The 16971-nt window shown below is 44.6% G+C and overlaps 1 protein-coding gene across 11 annotated transcripts in view; it reads right to left on the reverse strand.

The window, feature by feature from the left end:
• Positions 1-8811: 8811 nt before the first annotated feature.
• HMBOX1 (homeobox containing 1) overlaps positions 8812-16971 on the reverse strand; it is a 106745-nt gene continuing 98585 nt past the window's right edge. For all 11 annotated transcript variants that reach the window (XM_033053918.2, XM_033053915.1, XM_033053913.2 and 8 more), the window contains one exon: positions 8812-14944. In XM_033053918.2, the coding sequence (XP_032909809.1) occupies positions 14807-14944 (138 nt within the window). In that variant the 3' untranslated portion in view covers positions 8812-14806. The remainder of the gene's footprint in view (positions 14945-16971) is intronic.

Raw genomic sequence — 16971 nt, forward strand, 5'->3', positions numbered from 1 at the left:
TAAAGTAAAAAATGAAAAAAAGAACACAAGGGGAGAGGCTGATGGTTTGTTTTCACAGCACCTGCTGCCAGGGGAAGGTGTGATGGACACTGACCCTCATTTGGGATGGATTTCCTCAAGGGACTGTGGTGGGACTGAACTTCCATCATCTGCCCCAATATTTCCATCCACTGCATCCTGCTCTGTCCAGTTTCCTCTGGCCCTGCTTCCCTGGACAGTTCTCTGTGATGGATAAATGACAATTCCAAGCACAGCCAGGGCTCTCAGGTTTCCTCTTCTCCTCTCAGGGAGCCACCAGCACCTTGCAGATAAAGGCAGTGACTGGGAGAAGGGTTTGGAATGTTCTCAACACTCAGAGCCTTCATTGCATGAGCAGCTGGGCCCCTCTCAAGGCTGCTCCAACCTTCCCAAAGCAAAGAGTCAAAGTGTCCCAAAGCCACCAGGGGGGTGGGGGATGTTCCTGAGGGGGCACAGGGAGGGAACAGGAGCTGCTCCATCCCCTCCATCCCCTCTGGGCTCTGAGCTCACCCCTGGCACCACCCTGGCACTTTCTTCCCACCACGAGGGTCTGCTCATCCTCCCTCCCAACCCATCCAATCCATTTTTATTTTCCCCAAAAAAAGGGTGAGGAGCAGCAGCAGGCCATGGAAACGTGCAGAGGAATGGAGCAGCACTTATTGAACTTCAGGAGGAGGAGCAGCCCCACAACAATGGAACATCTCCTCTTTCACTGAACAACACCAAGGTGGATCTAAGGGGATGATGATGATGATGATGAGGATGAGGATGATGATGATGATGATGATGATGAGGATGATGAGGGCATCACCTGACTGACATTCCCTGTGGAGGAAGGAGGTTGGACACGCAGCAGGAGAGGGATACTGCACCTTTGGAACAGTGTCATACACATAAGACAAAGACAGGCATCTGGATGTTAACAAAAATAAGTAACAAAGAAATATGATTAAACAAAATCTCTTCTCACATCATCCTATACTACATCCTCCTTCTGCTTAGCAGAAAATTGTACGTACACAAAAATACAAATACACAATTTTGTAGAACAGTCTGATTTTAATATATTTATATATATTTATATTTATATGAGTGGCAGGTTAGTTCATTATATAGAGCTTTTTGCACTTTTGGCTCATATGCAACAAGGCTTTATAAATTCAGCTTTAGCTTTCATTCAGGTTTTATAGCTTCTTGAACATTTGTTTTCACATTTAAAGCAGCATCCAATTTGCAAGAGGAGTCGGTGGTGGCTACAGCAAGGATCAGAGGTTATTTGGGGGCTGGGGGAGGAGAATATACATTCCAGTGTGTGTGTGAGTGTGAGTGTGCACTAGTGCTCATGGCAAAGTGCCCCAGAGGGTGAGCACACCGCTCCAGGAGCCCATGGTTACCTCTTGAGGTAGGCAGGACACCTACAGCAGATGAGACAGGGCCCAGCTGGGCCAAGCAGCAGCTGGGGCAGGAATGGACAGGGCAGGGATGGGACACAGCTCAGGTGGCACTGGCACATCTGGGGACAGGGAGGTGACAGCTGCAGCAGCCCAGACAGGAGATGGACACAGTGGGACAGAGTCAGGACACACAGAACTGGGCTGTGAGGAACCTCCCCTGGGGTTCTGCTCTGGTTTTCTGTGGCTCTGAGCCTGTCCCACTGTGTCCCCACTCGAGGGTTTGCAGCTCTCAATCCACCAACATCCACTGCCAGTGACAAACACTTCTCAGGGAAAACATCACTGCCAAAAGGCATCCTGGGGGCTCTGTGTGTGCCACAAGGAGTGGATTCCATCAGGAAATGCCTGATTCCATCCCCAGGGCTCAGTCCTGCCCTCTGCAGAAATATCCTCACAGCTTTCCTTGCCAGCAGCCCTTTCCCACCTCAGATGTTGGCAGAGTGAAAACATTTTGTTGCTGATGAAAAATAAAACTTCTACACACGGATTGCTTTCATTTGCTGAACCCTTCAGTGGTACTGAAACACCTTCACAGTGTTCTGTTACCTCCTTTCACTCTGGCCAGAAGAAATCCTCCTTAAATGGAATTTTTTAAAACTATCACTGATACCTTTATTCTTTAAACCCACATAAAATTCTCACCTTTACAAAATTATTACCACCTGCCAATAGTCAGGATTATTTGGACAAAATGTTTAGCAGGTGCCACTATGATAAACCTAGAATTATTGGAAGAAACTGCCTTTGGGATTCCAGAGAGGTTTTGGCTGCCCCATCCCTGGAAGTGTCCCAGGCCAGGCTGGACAAGGCTTGATCAACCTGGGATAGTGGGAAGTGTCCCTGCCCATGGCAGGGGGTGGCACTGGATGATTTTTAAGGTTGTGTCCAGCCCCCAGCACTGTGTGATCCCACAGGAGGTGATTCAAGGAGCTTTTCCCACCCAGAGGGGGATGTTCATCACACACAGATCTGCAATCCAAGAGGCAGTTTCCTGCTGAATTCCATCCAAGCTTCCCCCCTCTTTGCCATCCACCCCAAATGAGAGATTGTTTGGCTGAGAAATGAGATTTCCCCCCCCAAAAAAAAGACTGAGAACCAAGGGGGGCAGCACGAGGAGAGAACAGGGAGATTTTTCCAGCTGCATTCTGCTGGGCTCCAGCCTCACTGGAGGGATGTGCAGAGGGATGCAGGGAGGGAAATGAGGTCTAATCCTGTTCCTCCAGCTCACTCTGGAGTCCTGTTCCTCACTTAGGCACTTTTTAAATTGACACTAAGGAAAAAAAAAAAAACAAACCTCAAAAATTAAAATGAAAGAAGCACTGCACGTATCTCCCACCTCCCAGGCTTTCAGCAGCCTTGGGAAAATCACAAAGACCAAGAGGAAGACAGCCAAGGCAAAGTGTCAGGAAAAGAGTGCTCAAACTGACAGAACTGAGTTTAAATCTGCTACTCCTGCCTCATCTTTAAGGGACACTGAGCTCCAGAACTGCAGCAGCAAAATCAGGGAGGTTCTGGTGAGATGCAGGAAGAGCCAACAGCAAGGGAAAAGGGGTTTGGTTTGGGGTTTTTACTGGGGGATGGAATGGGGAATCTGTCCCTGCTCACAGATCAACAGGGCTCTGAGTCCACAGTCAGCAGCTTCAGGTCAGCACAAGGCTCAGGATCACCCCAAATTCACACAGAAGCAACAAAAAAGAACAGAAAATTCAGTGGGTACACTGGAAGGTGGGAAGCTCAAAACCCAAACTCTGTGATTTTTAATTTGGAAAAGTGACTTCAAGATTTTCCAATGATTTTCAAGCCCTAAAGCAACTTCTGAATAATAGTAATAATAAAAATAAAAATCTGCTGTGGCTGCAATGAGGGATCCTAACCCTGGATAAATAAAGGGAAGCAGAGCTGTGCCAATCCTGTCCCAAACACATTAAACACATTAAAAGCAGGCACCCAAACTGGGAAAATCCACTGCTCCAATTAAGGTCCTACCACAAAGGCCAAATAAATTAGAACAAAAAAAAAAAGCCAGGTTGGACAGGGCTTGGAGCAACCTGGGGTAGGGGAGGAACCAGAGCAGAGGAAGGAACTGGGGGAGCTCTGAGGTCCCTTCCAACCCAAACTATTCCATGATTCCATGAAAAAAAACATTTCCACTTGTCCCTCTCCCATGGTCCAACCCCCTGATTTCACACAGGAGAACCTGCTGTAAACTGGCTGAATGTATGAGCTGATTTAATTTTAATTTATTCTTTAAACAGGCCAAAGTAGATAAAATTGTTCTTATTTATTGAGTATAAACTTTGACTTCAAGTAAGTAATGGATACAGCACCATCTAAAAGGCCAAAGGAAAGGGGAATGTTTCCCAGTAAACAAATCTTTCCAGTAAAAAAAAAAAGATAGTCTGATAATAATAAAAAAATTATATTTAAAAATTGCTAATTCTGTGATTTTCTAATCAGGAAACTGCAAGGAGGGAAGGGAGAAGGGTCTGAGAGCTGGGAAACCTCAGAGCAGAAAGTTTGGAAGGTTCTGTTTAGCACTGGACAGGTTTTTATAGGGTGGAAACAACATCAATCCCTTACTTGGAGGCTGCAAGGACAACAGCTTCAGGTCAGAGCTCTTCAGAACAGGGAAAATGGGATTATCAGGGATAAATTATTTCTCTGAGAAGCACTGAAATCTGAGAAAATAATGTGACAAATTCAGTAGCAAGAATCCACTTCAGAGGGAAGCAAATGGCTCAGAGCAGTTGAGGAGGCTGAGCTCAGACTCTGCACAGGAATTCCTCGATTTTCCACAGAGGAAATGAGGAGACATCAGTTCAGCAAGAGGGTTTGTGCTGGCTCTGGGATTTTTTGAAGCCCTCTGACAAAATGGTGTTTGTGAAAATCACCACTGAGGCACTGCAGCCCAAAGAAATGGTTGTAATTGATCCAATTCTATTTATGCTGAAATTTGTGTTGTATGGAACTGGGGTTAGAGACATAAGGCACGACGTGTTCTCTGCTGGAAAGTTCTTGCTGCAGAGAACCCCTGCAGAACTCAAATCTCTATAAACTATTCAATATTCTGAACAAGTTCTAAAGGGAAAAGACACATTTTATCTCTTTGGAGTCATAGATTTACAATTAAGGCCAGAAGGGACCAGACTGTCACCTCCAAGGAGACCCTGCAGGTCGGGTGGCCTCCCACAATCCTGATGCAAACTCCCATTCCATTTACTTCATAAAACTAAAATAATTAAAAATTGAAAGTGTCTCTCTATTCTGCATCTCTCCTCACAAATTTATCACATCTATTCAATGGATTTATAAACATTCCCACATCTCCACAGAATTTATTTTCTCCCAGGCTCTGGAGAAAGAGGAAGTGGAGATGCTCCTGCTGCTGTTTTCACTCCCTCATTTTACCAAGGGACAGTCTGGGGCATGTTGGGCTTGAAAAGATCTGCTCCCAGTGCATAAAGGAAATGGGAAAAGCTGGTCAGTGAGTTATATTTGGAATTCCTGGCTCTGGTTAGCTCCTGAAGGGTGTTTTCCACCCCGTCCCTCCAGCCCTGTCAAACAGAGACAGCAGCAGCTTCATCAGCAGGCAGAATTAAAAAAAAATTCTATCCTCAAACATGCTTTGAGGAATGGAATAAATGCTTAATATTCTTAATGGAATATACTGGGTGAGAAATATTAATTAATAATTTACTTTCATTATCTCTTTGCCCTCCTTGAGCAATCTGACGGATAAACTGTGTAAGTAAAATGTATTTTTAAATCTCAAATGATGTCAAATATATCTCAGAAGGCTGAATCCAACCTCTTAATTAAAGAGGTGGGTTATTTAAGCTACATATTCCATCTTGCCATAACAAGGAAGACTTTAATTAGTTAAGGAGAGGGGAGAGGAGGACAGGAAGCTGAATTGAGGGCAGTGACAGCAGCAAGTGAATATCTAAAAATGTGTTTTCTAAAACTGAAGTTGTTCCCACTGCTGCTCTGAGTGCAGTGGTGGGAACTGTGCTGGAAGAACTGAAGTACCCACGGGCACAGGTCTGCTCTGAACTGGGATTCACGAGGATTTCAGTGCAAAGAAGCTGAAAAGTAACTGGAAGATTTCAATAAGAGCTTCTCTCTGGAATTTTTTAGTGATAGGAACCTGCTAGTTTCACTAAATTTGACTCAGAGTCCCTCTAAGCATCTTTACATGCCAACAAAATGTGGAAACCTGCCCTATAAATGGAGAAAAGCAGTATGGAAAAATGTGGTCAAGAAACTTAAGGGCAAAAACGGAGCACAGGCTCTGCAGTGCTCACAAAAACAGATTTAAAAGGCACAGAACACCCTACAGCAGATGCTTTTGGAGAATGGGAAAATAATGATATTTTTGGGTCACCAGCAGATATCCAAGGATGGTGTCCAACCAACTCTCCTGTGGGGGGAAATGCTGGGATTTTTTTTAAGGAAAAAGGGAGTTAGCTCCTGTCACTACACTGTGTTAGTTAAAGGAGCAGAGCTGGAGGAGAACATGGCAACAAGTGCTGCTAAGGCTTCCAAAGAGGGAATGGGAATTTGGAGTGGCAGCCAAGAGCCAGGGACATTCCCTGCTCCCAGGAAACCTCCACCTGCATCAGGTGAAAACTCAGGATGGGTCCAGTGGAGTTCATGGCTCATCCTCCTCATCTCCATAAATCCAAACTGAGCCAGAAGAGCTGGAGCAGGCCCTGGGCAATCTGTTCCCAGGCTGTCACACAAGCCAATGTCCTCTTTGTCTCCCCAACTCACTGGGAGTGCCACAGGGAACACAGAATCAGGAGGAGCAGCTTTGCATAGAACACTGAGCTCGGTTCAGTCCCTGCTCTTGTAAGTCACCATTCACTGAGGTCATTATTTGAGTTTACAGAGGAGCTGTGTTCCAAGTGTCACTAATAACACTGGTATTAAAAGAGAATTAGGGGGGCGGGAGATCTTCTGTTTTCAATCACAGAAAAGACAGAAATCCTTTTAATCACGGCCATGCCAATCCCCGTGCTTCTAAAGCTGCTAATTACCCGTCAGGGACACCCAGCCATTGAAAAGAGCTGCCATCCCTGTGCCTGCCATACTCCCATGCATTTATCCTGCCCATCCCAATTACCCTGGCTGCAGGCTGAAAGGATTGAGCACAAGTGTGCTGCCTGTTTTGATCAGCACAACACACCCGCTGCCATTGAGCACGCAGGGAATCAATGGCACAGGGAGGCTTCTGCCAAGGCAGCTGAGGGAGAGATGCTCTGCACATACAGAAACATCAAAAGCACATCCCAGCCTGCTCCAGCTCAATGCCTTCAGCTCAGTCCTGCTCCAGCTCTTGGCTGAAAGAATGGCAGAGAGCTGCAGCCATCGAGCACGTTGGTTCTTCTGCTGCAGCAGCCTGATTACATTTGAAATGTTTGGTGAATTTTCCCCTGTGTTTCAAATGGCAAATTCTTTTCTAGCAGTTGTGGTTGTTCCATCCCTGCAAGTGTCCAAGGCCAGATTGGATGGAGCTTGGAACAACCTGGGATAGTGGGACTGGATGCTCTTTAAAATCCCTTCCCACTCAACCCATTCCATGACTCTCTAATATAAAGCTACAAAACAAACAACCCCAGGCTATTCCTAAGTGACAAAACCTAAGACCAAGGATGGCAATAAACTCTCTAATAGAAGAGTTTAAATTTTCCTCCCTCTGCAGCTCAGTCCTGCTCGAGCTCTTGGCTGAAAGGATGGCAGAGAGCTGCAGCCATCGAGCGCGTTGATTCTTCTGCTGCAGCAGCCTGATTACATTTGAAATGTTTGGTGAATTTTCCCCTGTGTTTTAAATGGCAAATTCTTTTCTAGCAGTTGTGGTTGTTCCATCCCTGCAAGTGTCCAAGGCCAGGTTGGATGGAGCTTGGAACAACCTGGGATAGTGGAAGGTGTCCCTGCCCATGGCAGGGTTAGGACTGGATGCTCTTTAAAATCCCTTCCCACTCAACCCATTCCATGACTCTCTAATATAAAGCTACAAAACAAACAATCCCAGGCTATTCCTAAGTGACAAAACCTCAGGCCAAGGATGGCAACAAACTCTCTAATAGAGGAGTTTAACTTTTCCTCCCTCTGCCTCAATGGCTTCAGCTCATTCCTTCTTGAGTTCTTGGCTGAAAGAATGGCAGAGAGCTGCAGCCACCGAGCGCGTTGGTTCTTCTGCTGCAGCAAAGAATGTTTGAAATGTTTGGTGAATTTTCCCCTGTGTTTTAAATGGCAAATTCTTTTCTAGCAGTTGTGGCTGCTCCATCTCACTGGGGCTTGGAACAACCTGGGATAGTGGAAGGTGTCCCTGCCATGGCAGGGTGGGACTGGATGCTTTAAAATCCCTTCCCACTCAACCAACTCCTCGATTTTCTGATACTAACTACAAAACAAACAATCCCAGGCTATTCCTAAGTGACAAAACCTCAGGCCAAGGATGGCAATAAACTCTCTAATAGAAGAGTTTAAATTTTCCTCCCTCTGCAGCTCGTTCCTGCTTGAGTTCTTGGCTGAAAGAATGGCAAAGAGCTGCAGCCATCGAGCACGTTGGTTCTTCTGCTGCATCAGCCCGATTAAAAGAGGCATTTGAAATGTTTGGTGAATTTTCCCCTGTGTTTTAAATAGCAAATTCTTTTCTAGCAGTTGTGGCTGCTTCATCCCTGCAAGTGTCCAAGGCCAGGTTGGATGGAGCTTGGAGCAACCTGGGACAGTGGGACTGGATGCTCTTTAAAATCCCTTCCCACTCAACCCATTCCATGACTCTCTGATGCAAACTACAAAACAAACAATCCCAGGCTATTCCTAAGTGACAAAATCTCAGGCCAAGGATGGCAAGAAACTCTCTAATAGAGGAGTTTAACTTTTCCTCCCTCTGCCTCAATGGCTTCAGCTCATTCCTTCTTGAGTTCTTGGCTGAAAGAATGGCAGAGAGCTGCAGCCATCGAGCGCGTTGGTTCTTCTGCTGCAGCAAAGAATGTTTGAAATTTGGTGAATTTTCCCCTGTGTTTTAAATGGCAAATTCTTTTCTAGCAGTTGTGGCTGCTCCATCTCACTGGGGCTTGGAACAACCTGGGATAGTGGAAGGTGTCCCTGCCATGGCAGGGTGGGACTGGATGCTTTAAAATCCCTTCCCACTCAACCAACTCCTCGATTTTCTGATACAAACTACAAAGCAAACAATTCCAGGCTATTCCTAAGTGACAAAACCTCAGGCCAAGGATGGCAAGAAACTCTCTAATAGAAGAGTTTGAATTTTCCTCCCCCTGCCTCACTGCTGCCACTGAGACAAACTTCCACTGGTTTGATTTGATCTACATTTGTTGGACAAAAACCAACATCAAATCGCTGTCACCCTCCTGACAGGCCTCAAAACATTCAACCACGCTCTTTCAGTGGTAACACATTTCTCACAGAGGAAAAAGGATCATTTCAATGTATTTTAAATTTGGATTTGTAGCTGCCACCTCTAGAATGCCTCTGGTTTTCATGAATGTGCAATGTCTTTAGTCAGACAGTTTAAACCCCGTAAATTTGACAGCAGAAAAGAGAGGATGAAATGAAGGTTTTAGGGCTGTACCAAATCCCTTTTGGCCAATAACTGATCCAATATCCTGAGTAAATATCCCAGCTGCTCAAAAGCCCAAGGGAGAATGTTTTAGCTTGAAATGTCTCTGCAACTCTTTTTGGGAATTGCAAAGGTTTTTTTTGGTCAGGCCACCAACCTTCCCTTCCAAGGAATCACAGTGAAAACTCCACAAAATTCCATTCAAGTAGCTGGGATCAGGATCCAAGCCCTGACTGCTGCTCCAAACACACAAAATCCATGTAAGGAACATATATTAAGGTCACTGACATGGGACACAATTTTAAGACCAATCCTGCCAACAAAGATTCCTGCCAAATGCCAAAAGCTGCACCAAACCAAAGATTATTGCCTATAAGCTTAAGACTTTGATCAAAATAATATTATCTAGTTAAATAACTTCAAAGAGTGCAAGAGCTACTTGAGTGGGAAAACTCAGATAAAGTAAGAGCAAAGTTTTGACAAAATTAAAATTTGCTGGTAATGAAACAATGAGTTTGGAAGAAGCTGATGAGTACTGGAAAATGGGAGCTGGAGTGGGAGGAGGAACATTATTATTACAAATATTAATTAAAATGAGTAGGGATAATCATAGGAGGGGCTGGAAACCATCCCCATCTGAACACCCACAGCTCAGGATTCTGGGCAGGGTCTCACACTGAATTTAGCAATTTGCAAAGGGAAGTGTGACTCCAGCTTTGGGATTCCAGTTAGGATCACACACAGGGAACCAACATCCTGCATCAAGGCAGCAATTCTGAGTTTGGAAAATTCTTACACCAATTTTAGTGGGTTTATCTGCATGAAAAATAAAACCTATTTCAAATACCACATTGCTTTTCTTAGAAGTGGCCAACAGCGTAAGAAAAGGGGGATCCAAGTGAGCATAATCTGATTTCTTTTCCCAATCAAACCCTTTCAGCTCCTAATAATCACCAATTTGTGATTTACTGACCCAAAATTTCTGGCTTATCACAGTAGTTACCAGTGGGTTTCTATTAACCCCAATTTTTCCTGTGGAGTTTCTCACTTGCACTCACAGCAGCAAGACAAAGACAAGTCTTCATGAATGAAGGCAAAAACTGATCTACAAATCACAAATGTGACAAAAACATGAAAAACTTACCAGTCTGATGTTAGGCAATGAAACAAACAGAATAAGTCAAATATCCCTGAAGAACTGTGTAAACAGAGCAAATAATTAATGAAATCTCTAACTTATGGCTTGATTGGAGCCTGGAGCCAGACCCTGCAAATAAAGCTCCTCTCTATTAGTAAACTAGCAAAGATCATTTTTATGAACAGCAAAACAGTAAAAAAAAACCTCAACAGATTGAAAGAATTTCTTTAAACAAGACAACATGTACAAATCAGAATTAGGGAACACCTCAACCTGAGCAGGTCTGCACAGAATCAGAGAATGATTTAGGTCAGAAGAGACTCTGGAGGTCTCTAATCCAACCCTGTCCAGTTGAATTTTGAGTATCCCCAAGGATGAGAATTTCACTGACTTTCTGGGCCATTTCTACCACTGAGCATGAAAATATTTCTATTTATATTCATCTGGGATTTTCCTTAATGCAACTTTAGCCCTCTGGCCCTCAGGTTTTTGCTGGGCACCTCTGAGAAAAGCCTGGCTGTGTCTTCTCTGCAATCACAAAATATCCTGAGTTGGAAGGGAAGACCCACAAGGATCATCAAAGTCCAACTCCTGATCCTGCACTGGACTCCCAAGTTAAAACTGATTTATTAAGACAGTTAAAACCAAAAATCTGGGATGTCCCAAAGGCAGCCTGGACAATCCCAGCTCCTGCAACCTCCCACTGTGTGACATGTGCTCCAGCCCTCCCATCTCCCCCTCAATGGTCCCACAAATGATGGACAGAGGGGTCTAAACCCTTTCCATGACCTCCTGAATGAGATTCCTTAATTGCTGCAAGGGTGCACTGCACACTCACATCCAGCACAGGGTTTCACCAGAACCACATGTGTGTCTGCAGAGTATGCAGAAAATCAACAGAAAACAAATCTGCTGATTTTTTTATCAATTCATAAGGCTTTTGCAAATGTTTGGGATCTCATACTTCAGGAAAAAGGGTGGGGGAACTAAAACAAAAATGCAATACCAAAAAAAATCCAGAAAAGAAGTGGAGGTAGAAATTGTTGTTTTAAGAAGACGGTCAGAGAACAACAACTCAAGTAAAAGGACTTTATGAGGGACAAAGTATCAGCCAGAACTCACTCTACAAAGCAATCTGTGACCATCACAGATGAGGAGATTCTTAAATTAACTTCTCTGTTCACAGAACAAAAAGTCAGCTCGGATCTGCCACCAGAGCCACTTCAAGGGAACCCCCAGAGGACAAACTGCAGTGACCCCAGCCTGGCTACAACAAACTGCCACTCCACTGCAGTGCTACCAAAATGAGGCTTCATTTCCAAGGAAAGCCACAGACAGAATGACAAAGACAACTCCCATATTGTGGAAAAAAACCCCAAAAGAAAGAATTCCAGGATTCCTGAATTCCAGGACACACCCTCCACCGATTCTTTCACTTACTCCAGATCACATTCACTGCCAGTACCATCACATCAGCACCTGTCCCACTGCAGATAATTCACCTCAAACCAAAAAGGGACTGACCAACTGCTGAAATGGCTCCTTATAACTTGCAGAATGAAGGGAACAACCTGCCAGGAGCACCCTGGGGACAGCTGAGTGCCACTCCTTCCTCTGAGGTGCCATTCATTCCTCCTGATGCTCAAAGAGAAGCCAGAACACACACCCCAAACCTCACCCCATGGAAGCAAGGGGCTGATCCCCCAGATATTTGATATTTTCTCTGGGAAGATGATGATGTGGGAAGGTAGAAAACTGCTATGTACAGCCCAGGAAGATCTGCCAGTCTCCAGTCACCCATAAAGGGTTTTTCACCTGTTTAACCTTCAGAGAAGATACTGGTGGGGGATGTCAGCAGCTTCCTGACAGTGACAAACACAATTAAGAGCAGATTATTCCACATTAGATGGTACAGACACACAATTTCACTGGTGTTACTTTGATCCTGCATCACATGAACCTATAATCAGGATACAGAAGTTCTAATACTATTTTTATTCTTCCCTATTGCTTTAAAAAGGCAAAGCCTCAAACAATGCCCTTTTTTTTTTTTTTACAGATACTATAGTAAGCAATAAGCAATATTTCTTTTAAAATTGCAGCTGTCCAACAGTTTGAGTCTGTTCTTTTTAAAATGAAACAGCCAGAACAAATGGTGGTGGCAAGCCCAACGTAAAGAGGTCATCGATTATTAAAATCTCTTTACTATAAATCGTGGATGTTGCTTGTCAGCCCAGTGTGTGACTGTGGAATGAATAAGTAGGTAAAATTCCACTAAGGCTCGAGTTTGCTAGATCATTCTGCTGTGCAAAAATAGAAATAAAAGCTCTCCCCATCCTTTCACTCCTTAGTACCAAAACATTCATACAGGCAGTAAGAAAATAACTGCAGTGGTGCAATGGTCACTGATCCCAGTCCTGCCTTTCCTGAGTCCACCCTGACACTACTCATGAATTTCTCTACTCCAGAAATGCAATAAAACAGAGAAAACAGACGGCTTCATTCTGCTCTGGTGATCTACATCTAAGGAAAACACATAAATTTTCCAATGAAATCCATAAGTGGGAGCTGAGGCCAAGCCCTACCTACAGATCTTCCAAGGGACAAGGAGGTGGCAGGGCAGTGCCCTGTGAGAGCACTTTGGGACAGAGGGGAAGCTGATCTGGAGGGCTCAGCCTGGAGGGGTCACAAAGCTCTCTGAGGTTAAGAGGGAGGAAGGGATGAGAACAAGGCAAGCACCAGGAATTCCCTTTGCTCCAGCTCCAAATGGAGGGGAGCAAAGGGAAACCCATCCTTCAGCCTGAGCTGTTTCCCCCTCTTTTATTCCCAAACTGGGAAGATAAAAGTGGAATGTGGAGGAAACACTATGCAAATTTTCTGTCTGTGTCTCCATACAAAAATTTCTGTAGGTTTTGGATTTGTTCTCTGTTAATGTAACACAGCCCTGCCCGTCTCTAACACTTCTCGTGCTGTTTCCATCAAAATGTTTCCTCTTACCGGCAGCAACAGATCATTTTATCAGGATGCCAGGAGATCATTTCCACACAATGCTAGCAGATGTAATTTTCTTAGATGCACACACAGTTCATCATTTAGATACTAGATGACAAGGTGATCGCAGGGTGACTCTGTAATGCAAGTTTGCTGTTTGGTATTTGGAATTCTCAAATGATAAAAAAAAGACTTATCAAATATAAATATCTTTAAGAAAAAAGTAACAAAAGTGCTACATATGATCAAGGAAAAAAATTCCATTAGTTCCTGCTACTTAGAGTAGGTTTGCTTTACAAATATTACCACATCCATTATCAGTATGGCTTCCAATTATTAATTAAATTGCTCGTAGCAGTATAGCTTTCTCACACCTTAACAAAGACAGAGTAAAGAGAACACAAAACATTCACACCCCATTTCTCAGGTAAGAGATCCTCCTGCTTTCAAACAAACAAAAAAAGTTCATTTTTAGGAGAGTATTTATGCTCTGATGGTTATCTAGCAAGGGTCAGGTGTTGAATTCTCCTTTCAGGCTAGTCAGGACGTAGGCATTACTTACACGGGCGTGTAAAAATCCACTCACCCATTCATGACCTTAACAACCTTCCTGGAAAACATTGCTTCAGAAAGTGGCAAAGTGGGAAGGGAATAGGGTGGGGACAGAAAAGGTGAGAGAGGAGGAATTAAAGGTGAAATTGTTAATGACAGGTGGATAAAGAGTCTAGACCTCTTCTGAGCAGGCACTGCCAGCCACGGCAAGAACGAGCAGTGGTTCTGAGAAGCGGACTGTTGTCCATTAGACATTCAGCTCCTTTTTTTTCATTTGATCCCAAGGCTGGGCTTCAACCATGGTCCCAGAGGCAGAAGGCAGCACTTCTCCACTAAGCCACGCAGCTTGTGAGAGCAGAGGATGTCTGTGTTGGACATGTGAGCATCGACTGAAATGTGGGAATGTGTTTCCAATGGACATTCTCAGCACAGCACCCGAAAGGAAAGTCACTGTATGAGCAGTGAGGCACGGCTTATTGCAGCTGGAAATCATTTATTCCCATGCTGGAGTGGGGTTTCTAAGTGTTCTTTTTACTCTCTGGTGGTACTCCCGGCCTGGTGTCCATGGACCCTGTGCCACTACCTCAGCTTGCATCCCTTCAGTCTCAGGGCAGGGAAAGTGCACGGACTATCGGTCTCAACACCATCTCTAAGGTTATCCAAGATTTTAAGTGTAGCCTAAGACTTGTAATTGAGGGCTGTCTAAAATACCTGGAAGCACTTTGAATGCTAAGACAGAGCAGCAAGATTTTTTTTTTTTTTCACCTTTTTTTTTTTTTTTTCCTTTTTTTTGTTTTTTGATTTTACCTTTCTAGCCACTGGGGGCCGGGAGAGGGAGGTTGGTTGGTTGATTGATTATTTATTGGGAATTAATACTGAGAGAGTATATGCAAAGGCTGAGGGCACCATGCCATCTTCACAGAACAAGACCCTAACAGCTAACTGACGTACAAGAAACTGCAAAGTTATACTGTAAGAACACATATTAAGGACCGAGGAAAGTCTGCTAAGGTGCTACGTCTAAAACTAAGTTACTTCTGCTTGGACCCTCCCCTCTCCTTGGCATCAGTCGTCGTCCAGAGCCTCTGTCTTGATCTCGTTGGCTCCTTGCCGGGCCAGCGCCAGGATGGTGTGGTTGACTGCTGCCATCTCCACAGCTAAGGAAATGGGGTCTTGGTGGTCACTATGGCTAGTGCTGTCATCCTGGCAGTCATGTGGGAAGGAGCAGAGAGAAGCAGGGTTATTGCAGGGCTCCGGAACCGCGGCGGGGAGAGGGAACGCGCCGAGAGATCGGGGGGGGACGGAGCGGGGGCACAACGGGGCTTAGGAAGGGTTTATTCACTGGGTTAGGACTGGTTTCATTCACTGGGTTAGGACTGACTTCTCTCACTGGTTTAGGACTGGTTTCACTCACTGGTTTAGGATTGGTTTCCCTCACTGGGCTTAAGATTAGTTTCTCTCACTGGGTTTAGGATTGGTTTCCCTCACAAGGTTTAGGACTGGTTTCACTCACTGGGTTTAGGATTGGTTTTCCTCACTTGGTTTAGGACTGGTTTCCCTCACTGGGTTTAGGATAGGTTTCTCTCATTGGGTTTAGGACTGTTTCCCTCACTGGGTTTAGGATTGGTTTCTCTCATTGGGTTTAGGACTGGTTTCTCTCACTGGGTTTAGGACTGGTTTCACTCACTGGGTTTAGAATTGGTTTCACTCACTGGGTTTAGGACTGGTTTCCCTCATTGGGTTTAGGACTGGTTTCTCTCACTGGGTTTAAGATTGGTTTTCCTCACAAGGTTTAGGATTGGTTTCTCTCACTGGGTATAGGATTGGTTTCATTCACTGGGTTTAGGACTGGTTTCCCTCACTGGGCTTAGGATTGGTTTCATTCACTGGGTTTAGGACTGGTTTCCCTCACTGGGCTTAGGATTGGCTTCCCTCACTGAGTTTAGGACTGGTTTCACTCACTGGGTTTAGGAATGGTTTCTCTCACTGGGTTTAGGACTGGTTTCCCTCACTGGGTTTAGGACTGGTTTTCCTCACTGGTTTAGGACTGGTTTCCCTCACTGTGCTTAGGACTAGTTTCTCTCACTGGGTTTAGGATTGGTTTCCCTCACTGGGTTTAGGATTGGTTTCCCTCACTAGCTTTAGGATTGGTTTCTCTCACTGGGTTTAGGATTGGTTTCTCTCACTGGGTTTAGGATTGGTTTCTCTCATTGGGTTTAGGATTGGTTTCTCTCACTGGATTTAGGACTGGTTTCCCTCACTGGGTTTAGGACTGGTTTCCCTCACTGGGTTTAGGACTGGTTTCTCTCACTGGTTTAGGACTGGTTTCACTCACTGGGCTTAGGACTGGTTTCACTCACTGGGCTTAGGATTGGTTTCCCTCACAAGGTTTAGGACTGGTTTCCTTCACTGGGTTTAGGATTGGTTTCTCTCAGTGGTTTAGGACTGGTTTCCTTCACTGGGTTTAGGATTGGTTTCTCTCACTGGATTTAGGACTGGTTTCTCTCACTGGTTTAGGACTGGTTTCCCTCACTGGGTTTAGGATTAGTTTCCCTCACTCTGTTTAGGATTGGTTTCACTCACTGGGTTTAGGACTGGTTTCTCTCACTGGTTTAGGACTGGTTTCTCTCACTGGTTTAGGACTGGTTTCTCTCACTGGGTTTAGAATTGGTTTCTCTCACTGGACAGACAAAGGGGAGCAAGGCAGGGAGTGGGGGACTCAATTCTAGAGGAAAATATTGAATTATAAAGACAGAAGTGATGCACGAGATTGATTAAAGCAAATTAAGACAGGAATCACTGGGCACAGCCCAGGTCCAAGCTTATATTGGAATATCCAGTTCTGGTCACCCTGTTTAGATCATCCCTGGTCATGGCAGAGGGTGGAATGAGATGAACTTTAAGGTCCCTTCCAACCCAAACCATTCTGTGGTTCTCTGATTCTATTTGATGCCACAACAGAAGTCAAAAAGGCAAATAAAAAAAAAACATCCCCAGGGAAGAGGCTTCCTCATGAGAAGCTAAACAGAGTCAAGTCCTCCAGTTTGGGGAAGAAATATCTGATAAATGTTTATTACAAATAATTGGAAAATAAGAGGACAACTGTCCATGGTTTTTTATGATCTAATAATCAAAGACACTGGCTGGAATGATAATGTGATCCAAGGCAGCAGTGGCAAGCACTGCTCACTTAGCACAGTTCAGGATTCACTGATTTTTACATCAGACAA

Source organism: Catharus ustulatus, chromosome 3 (assembly GCF_009819885.2).
Source record: "Catharus ustulatus isolate bCatUst1 chromosome 3, bCatUst1.pri.v2, whole genome shotgun sequence".
NCBI classification, from domain to species: Eukaryota; Metazoa; Chordata; class Aves; order Passeriformes; family Turdidae; genus Catharus; species Catharus ustulatus.